This window comes from Gastrolobium bilobum, unplaced genomic scaffold (assembly GCF_033153095.1).
Source record: "Gastrolobium bilobum isolate Gb01-03AN ecotype WA unplaced genomic scaffold, APGP_CSIRO_Gbil_v1 utg11804, whole genome shotgun sequence".
In the NCBI taxonomy this organism is placed as follows: Eukaryota; Viridiplantae; Streptophyta; class Magnoliopsida; order Fabales; family Fabaceae; genus Gastrolobium; species Gastrolobium bilobum.
In genome coordinates this window covers 282,193-290,705 of record NW_026897403.1, presented here as the reverse complement: position 1 = coordinate 290,705, position 8,513 = coordinate 282,193, and the positions used below count along the sequence as shown (strand labels likewise).

Sequence of the window (8,513 nt, the reverse complement as noted above, 5' to 3'; positions counted from 1 at the left end):
GTGCAGATGAAGATTGACCACAGTTTATTTCAACATATATCTCAATAAAGTTTTGAAATTTTCGGTCCACAATTGCATCTATGACACATTCCATATCTTCATCATCACATATATCATTACCAATGTAGAATATAGCATCCTTACCAACTGTAGACTCTACCCTGGCGATCATCCGTTGAACGCACTGGCTGCCTTGTAGCCCCAATTTTTGGTGAATCCTCCCCTTAAACTCATTGTACGTGGTGTCCCGTTTGATTTTCAACATTTTCGTTTTTCCTTCAAATTGAACACCGTTGGGGCCTTCATAATGCTTTCCATCATAGTAAATCATGGTAACATACATGTTTGGACTTGAGCTCATCTTTCACACGAATTTGGGGGTAGGAATCGGATTTTAGGGTTTCGGGTTCGGATTTGGGGGAAACAAATAAGAAAATAAGGGAAATGACAATGATTTCACAATTACTATGCATTGGAGATGGTGGGATAAAATGAAAGGGTGATTGGAAGGATCACAGCTGACAAACAAGAGAAAAAAGGGTTTTGATTTCGAAAACATTGCAAATGAGACCGAGAGAGGTCTGGATATAGGGTTTTCTGCGATATTTAGTCGACTAAATAATGGCCTTAGTCGACTAAAAGTGCTCGACATTTAGTCGATCAAGGTGAATATTTAGTCGACTAAAATTCGTGTTTCTTGATTTCTGAATTTTGCCCATTTAGTCGATTAAAAGTGTAACTTGATCGACTAAATGGGGGCAGGATGGTGGATAGTTCTAGGGGAGGGGCAAATTGGTTGAGGTATGTCTTTATTTATTATATTTTCTAGGGAAATTAAGAGATGACAACAAGCGTTATAAAACTCGAATGAACTCAGTAGAGATAATGGATTAATGGATTATCGGATCAACCAATCGTATGAATTAGATATATATAAAATATAACAAATTAAATATAAAATTAAAAACATTTTAATTAATAATTAGAATTAAATTAGAACCGTTTACAAAAAAAAAAGGTTGGATTAAAAGTAACTATGATAAGTTATAATTTATATGATTTAGGTCGAATCTCATTAATAATATTTTTCAAGCATTTTGTTAAAAATTTCACAAAAAAATTAATGTCAATTTAATATTGGATGAATCTAGTTTAGGACCAATTTACCAATTTCATATTGGATCAAATGCATGACCGATCTAATATCTAAACCGAACCGATTAGAAACCCAACTTATGCAACAACTGATGAAATTGCTGGATTGGGTCAATTTTTATAACAGCAGATGACAGGCGCAAATTAAAAAAAAAAAAAAAAATCCACCAAAAAGGTTAAAGCATCTACAAGTGAAATGAGAGTTATTAATTATTATTATTATTTAATTATATATTTATGTCATTAATCCAGACCGAAAAAATTCGAACATGAATATTAGTGTGTTCACACATGTAAGGGCTGGTTCCCCTGTGGGTTTAAGGTTGTAGTAGTGGGTGTGGGTAGCTCTCTTCAACTCTGGAAATGAAGTGAATGGGGTGGTGCCAAAAACCCTTGCCTTGTTTGTTCCATGCTTGTCTGTTATCTCTATTTGGGTGTGTATGAAGTGAGGAACTGCTACCTCCTCTGACTGTGATAGTAAAAGTCTCTCTTTTGTATCAAAATGCCATTTTTAACTCGTCTCTATGTTTTCGCAAGGCCTTTACTTTCTTCCTCTCTCCTCTACCCCTCGCACCAGGTCTCTCTCTACTCTACACTTTTTCATCATTTCATTGTTATTATTATTACTGTTATTATTATTGAGGAATCAATTTTGAACAAGCATATTAGGTGAATTGTTGGTTCCTAAGGTTTGCACTTCCACATGATAAATTATGCGTTTTTTCTCCCAGAATAGAGGTAGAGAAATAATGACCAGGATTGGCATGAATGCTTGCACTCTTTATTCTGCAGGTATCAAGTTCTCATGTCTCCTAATTTACCTGAGTCTTTATCTATCTTTCTTGCTGTTGGAAAATACTAGGTGCTTATACTTTCAAAATAATCATAAATGATATGTTAATGATATTGGAAACATTTTCTAGTTTCAGTTTCAGCTGAAGCTTCGGATTTAGAATGTGATGAGACCCGCGATGATGTCAGAGCAGCAGAGAAAGATAATGCACTCTGCTTGGCTGTCTCACAGCTTGCTAGTGAGTTTAGCAAGGAATCAATGTTATCTTTGCACAAGTTTTTCGGTGTACGCCGTGCTCATGTCATATCTACAGGCTCCTTGAAGCTTGACCTAGCTCTTGGAATTGGAGGATTACCGAAGGTAACTATAGGATTAATCCTTTAGACAATTGTTTGGTGTAAGAAAATATGTTGCACATCCACAAAGGTTGGGATATGTTTCATGAGCTTGCAGTTGCTGGTGAATGACCCCATTGAAATTGTGTAGCTCTTATATTTGATTTTTCTCTTATGGTTAGATGGCCTCAAATGCTCCGGATTTACTAGTCTATTTCAATGTAAAAATGAGGCCTTAAAACAATTCTTAGCAATATGGACTTAACAGGAAAACAATTTAGGTTGAGTTCAACTAACAAAAACATTGAAATTTAGGTATAGATATATTCATACAAGGAATCTAGGAGTCATGAGTGCCCAAACAGAAGTGGCCTGCCTCTCTTTCCTTTTCATCATTCTAGTTTCCTTTACCAATTAATGTCTTCACACTGTTAATATGAAAAGATAGAAGCTTAGAATGGCTTTTCTTTGCATTGTTAATTATGATAAACTTGAAGCTTTTCTATAAAAAAACCAAAAATTAATCCTTTCAGTTTCATTTATTTATTTTTAAGATATAGTGTTACAATTTATTCCAGCCATATTGACTCAATTGCTTTATTTTTTAATTACCCTTAAGATTCAGAATTTGAACCTTTTGTAACCAAAAGGAATCTTTCTTCAAGCCTCTCAATGATATTATAAGTATTATTCAGTGTTAGAATTAGTCAGCTGTTTAATTCTGCAGCAAACCACATGAATTTTACACTAGTATGCAACAATAACTTTTTTTTTCCTCCCAAATAGCAGACTCTCTCTTCTTTTGGTATACTCTTTCACTCTCTCCCCCGAGATCTTAACCATGGGATGATAGATGGTCATTTAAAAGAAATATGCCACTTCAGTGCTTTGTCAACTATCATTAATCTGATTTTTGGTTGGTCAACTTTTTCCACATGGATACCTGACTGACATGGCTGGAAATGATGATTCTTACTTTTGACTTAGGAACTTTTTAAACCATACTCATGAGTTTCCTTAATAGGTATTACATTTTAACATTTTAGGGTAGGATTGTGGAAATTTATGGAAGAGAAGCAGCTGGTAAGACAACACTTGCACTTCAAATTATTAAAGAAGCTCAAAAGCTTGGAGGTACATATCGGACTTTCAGTATTTCAGATTTTTAAACCACTTCATGTGAATAAAGAAGTTCTCAATTTGTACTTCAATAATATGAAAAAACTCTATTAGTGTAGATTTCTGAAATCTGATAAGTTTGAGTTTCTTACCAATACTTATGTCATTAACAAGGGATTAGGCTTATAATCATATCTTAGCCAAGCAATAATAATAAACTGTTGGAGCTCGATATGGGAAAATATTATTTTCTTTGCACAGTGTAGATGCTTGAGAGATCAAATATACATCAAAATGTATATAAACAGCTACTGCCACCCTGGGCTATCTTAAGTTTCAACATGAGTCAATTCCACTGCCATTGCACTGTTCATGATACTCTCTCTCTCTCTCTCTCTCTCTCTCTCTATATATATATATATATATATATATATATATATATCTTTGGGTATATGATACGAATTTTGAGAGAGCCTCACCCCAAAAGCTAGCTTGTAAGGTAGGAGAACCCAAAGTCCATATAAATCTCACACCAGAATCTTATATTTTTGATGTGGAACTCCAAGTCCCATTCCTTACAATCTGATTGTAACATCCCACCACACTCCGTAGCCCCGGTGCCCACACGGGCTGGCTTGGGCTAGTTTTTTACTAGCCTTGGGTGAACACTGCAATGCTAGCATCACTAGTCGCGTCACTCGATTGCAACTGGGAGACATAGTTGAGGCTCTAATACCAATTGATACAAACCTTAGGAAAGTCTCTCCCTAAAAGCTAGCTTGTAAGGTAGCAGAGCCTAAAGTCCATATAAACCCTATACCAGAATCTTTTATTTCTGATGTGGACCCCAAGGTTTGTATCAGTATAACACCAAAGACAATATCTTATTAAATGCTTGATTGTGCTATTAATTCCTCAACCATGTAATAAGAATTTCTTTTGCACGGCTGTGTTTAGTTTCCTTTAAGTGGAAAATGTACAGGTTAAGGGCTCTATGTCACTGACTCACTGCGTAGAAACTTCCTCATGAGCTCTTAAGTTATTTTGTAAATTATCATATCAATTATAATTTTGCTATAATCAGCATCATATCATTTCATGGTTTGTCAAAAGTGAAGCATAGAGAAAGAACTAGGGCAACAAGAAGTTAAGAAGCCTGTTTGAATTTCAAACTAAGCAAATAATTTGGAGGCAGGATATCCAAGAAAGATTTGTTAAATACGTAAAATGGATTGGAGGCAGTTGTAAGTCTTTCCTTCATTCAGAAGTCGATTAGTTTCTTGGTGATGATCTCGGCTTGTATATTTTGTTGAATTTGTTCATCATAACAAAAGTGTAAACATGCATGGAATGCATTAAGCTGTTTGTCTCTGAAAGTGATTTCTTTTGACTTTTAGTTTTGAAAAAAAATCGAATCAAATTTTGTAATCAACTTGTCAGTTGACACATGCAAGATGCTCAGTACTCTTCACATTTTTCCCTATCTCTTTTGGGCCGGGAGTTGTTTTGTGTATTGTATCCCGTCGATTTAATAACTTTTGTTTATTCTGTCAGCAGGATATTGTGCATATCTTGACGTAGAAAATGCATTGGATCTTTCACTTGTGGAATCCATAGGTGTAAATACCGAAAACCTTCTTGTCTCGCATCCTGATTGTGCTGAAAATTTATTGAGCATGGTTGATACATTAACAAAAAGTGGAGCTGTAGATGTGATTGTGGTTGATAGTGTAAGTTACTGTGTTTCGTCGTTTACACATATGTATATTACATGAGCATTTGGTAGAGTGGAGTGACTTTAGATTATGCTGCTTATAATCTTAGCCATGTTGACTCTTTCTCAACTTCTGTTGAGCTTGGCGCTGCATTATTTTAGAATAGGAGAAGAAGGTTCTCTCCAAATATCAGTTACCCCCTATGGAGGAGATATTCTTATTAGTTTAGCAAAACCAACATTTTGTTGAACTTCTTCTGCATTGAATCTGTCACGAGATCCAAACGCAGTGTCTGACTGTCAAGAAAAAAGCCTTATAAAAGTCTTCTGTCCAACCCAACTGCAGCTGTATCAAGCCTTCATCTAAGAATTTAGACTAGCTTTGTTTATCCTTTCTAGCTATTCTTTCATTGCTTTCAATCGTTTTACTGAAATTATAGGATTTAGGTAGGGAAGAAGGAAAAGAGAGAATAATCTAATGAATATATGAAATTGATATTGATTGATGTTATCCTAAATACAAACCACTGACCTCTATTTATACTAATACTAGACTCCTAATCATAATTAAATAAAGAAACATATCATGAAATCTAGTGAAATAGGGAAACCACTCCTAAATCTAAGATACTCTAAAATGTTTTCGGATTAAATAATGATATTGTGAGATGTTTTCTAGATATTATAATACATTTAACCTTTGGTTTTACTCTCATATGAATGTAAGATGATTTTGTCCTTCCAGGTTGCTGCCCTTGTCCCCAAATGCGAACTTGATCAATTAGGAGTTGGCACCAAACAAGATTTACAATCTAGAATGATGACTCAAGCACTGCGGAAAATTCATTATTCATTATCTCGCTCCCAAACTCTTATCATTTTTGTTAATCAGGTCAAAGCCAAGCCATATTAGTTAAACAATTTGTGCATCTCATTGCTTGAATGTTGATTTGTAAAATATACCAATGAACCATTAGATTTATCAATTCAATATGTCTTTCTTATACAGGTTAGATGTAGTCCAAAATCAGTTAAGGGATGTGGATCAATGGAAGAGGTCACTTGTGGTGGAAACACCTTGAGATTCTATGCAGCTGTTCGTTTGAGACTTTCAAGAATGGGATTGATGAAAACTGAGGATAAGGTGAGTCTTTAAGTACTTTATAAGTGTACTCTTAGGAATATGACTAACCGGAAAGACCAAATTATTCTACTGAAGAAGACTTCTCAACCCTGCCACCTTTATTGTATTACTTTTGTATTTTAATGCTGTTTAGTAAAATGTGGAAAGTTACACAGTTTCCCCCTTTCCCAAACACATTTTTTTCTTCTTCTAATTCTTTTCTTTTCCCGTGTGACATCTGGTGCTTCAGGTAGAGGGTCTACTGGTGTGCGTGCAAGTCATAAAAAATAAACTAGCACCAGCAGCAAAGAAGAAGGCAGAATTGGGTATCAAGTTTGGAAGAGGCTTTTGCCATGAATCAGAGGTCTTAGATTTGGCCTGTGAGCATGGAATCATTGTGAAAGATGAGGGGAGCTACTTTATTGAAGGGGAGACTTTTAATAGTAGAGAAGCAGCTGAAATGTTTTTGTCCAAAAATGATGGGGTTTGTGACAAGTTGGTCATGGACTTGAGAAGGCTTTATTTTTAATAATCAGGTAGACCTTTAAATATAGGACTTCCCTTAAACTTGACCAGCATCGATTTACTAGGCCAAATCTCTTTCCATGGTAAGTTTGGCAGATTTTATGTGATTGAGTTTTGCAAACACGTTCCCAAGGCATCATCAGTATTGCCTTCAGGGGGCATAAACTATTCTGTAGATTAACAAAAGGGCTGGTTTAATGTGAGGCCTATAGATCTAGGTATGGAGTACTGCAAAATCACACTCTCAAAACAGAGAAATTTGATTGCTCTTGCTAACCATTTGAAACCTTCTTGTATATTAGGAAACGGTTGTTGTAACATTTGTTAAAGAAACGTGCCAATTGTGGAACTGCAATGTACATTATTGAGCATAACGTAAACAACCAAATCAATCCAAAATCCAAAAGCATGTGCTATCACATGAAAGTTCAATTGACTTAAAGAGTTGACGATGCATCAAGTCCATCTTATTTGTGATAATTTTTTTAGAATATTTAATTATTTTTATTAATAGAATCCGAGAGTAAGCATAAAAAATAATGACCGCTTAGTTATATTGAGGGTGAACCGGTGCAATAGTAAAGTTTTTGTGACTGAAAAGTTATAGGTTCAAATCCGAAAAATAGCTTTTTTATAATTATGTAAGAATAAGGCTGCTTATAAGGATTGTCTTCGCTTCACCCTCGTTAGTCGAGGTTTAATGGGAAGTGGTTTTTTTTAATGGCTCTGATATCAAATAAATAATCAAATTAATTCAAAAGTTTAAGCTGTTGTATGAGATTATATTAACGGGATAGCATATTTTACTTTTTTTTTTTAAAGTTATATTTATAAATTTTTTGTTTACAAATTATACTATGTTTGACCGGTAATACACTCTTGAGTAGTGTATTCCCGGTCATACAAAATATAGTTTGAAAAAAAAAAGTTTGCCAATATAACCCTATTCTTTTTTTTTTATATCTATCTTACTTACTATCTCTATTATTTTTTATAAATAATATACTATCTCTATTCCACCGACCCCAATTATTTTGGGATAAAGGTGTTGTTGATGTTGATGTTGAATATACTATCTCTATTATTTTATTAAAAAATAACAAGATATTATTTTATTGAAAAATAACAAGATATTTTTTAGTTTAAAAATAACATGATATTATTTTATTAAAAAAATAGTGTTATTTTATTAAAAAAATAGTGTTATTTTATTAAAAATTAAAATATTGTTTATTAAAAAATACAAGCCGGATCTAAAGGTTTAAAGACCAACCTTGCTAAAATAAGCTTGTGGCCTGATTTCTAAACAAACATTTTAATAAGTTCAAGTCTATATTTTTTTTAAAATAGGTTAAAGGCAAGTCAAACTGTAGGGCCCTGACAAGTTATCTGACTCATTTACAATCCTACAAACAACACACTAGTTTCGCCTTTGCATTAAACTTTCATCACTTTCATTCTTATTCTAACTACACACCCACATACTTACAACTAGAAACTCTTTTTTTGGATCTAGTTCATCCATCGTTGTGAATCCTAGTTAGATTCAGGCATAATACACTTTTTAGCTATTGGGAGAACTCAAGTACTCTCTTTTGGGTCCAGGAAAAAGCTTTCAAAAATCTTTTTCCTTTTGGAAAATATTCTCCGAGAGAGACAAGATTCTGTACACAAGTACATCGTAACTCATTTTAGATTTTTTCCCTCTAGTGTATTTTTTTATGTTATCAAAAAAAAAAAAAAAAATAC

The 8,513-nt window shown here is 33.9% G+C and overlaps 1 protein-coding gene across 4 annotated transcripts; it reads left to right on the top strand.

The window, feature by feature from the left end:
- The first annotated feature begins 1,492 nt into the window (after positions 1 to 1,492).
- LOC133306678 (DNA repair protein recA homolog 2, mitochondrial) lies at positions 1,493 to 7,096 on the top strand. 4 transcript variants are annotated; one of them, XM_061507017.1, is made up of 8 exons: positions 1,493 to 1,732; positions 1,892 to 1,947; positions 2,085 to 2,308; positions 3,330 to 3,417; positions 4,960 to 5,132; positions 5,862 to 6,008; positions 6,126 to 6,260; positions 6,490 to 7,096. In XM_061507017.1, the coding sequence occupies exons 1-8, from the start codon at positions 1,680 to 1,682 to the stop codon at positions 6,766 to 6,768; spliced, it is 1,155 nt and encodes a 384-aa protein (XP_061363001.1). In that variant the 5' UTR covers positions 1,493 to 1,679; the 3' UTR covers positions 6,769 to 7,096. The 4 variants fall into 4 exon arrangements, with proteins under 4 accessions (XP_061363001.1, XP_061363003.1, XP_061363000.1 ...); XM_061507019.1 differs by having other exon boundaries at positions 1,887 to 1,947; positions 2,091 to 2,308; positions 5,862 to 6,028; positions 6,137 to 6,260; XM_061507016.1 differs by having other exon boundaries at positions 1,887 to 1,947.
- Positions 7,097 to 8,513: the final 1,417 nt, after the last annotated feature.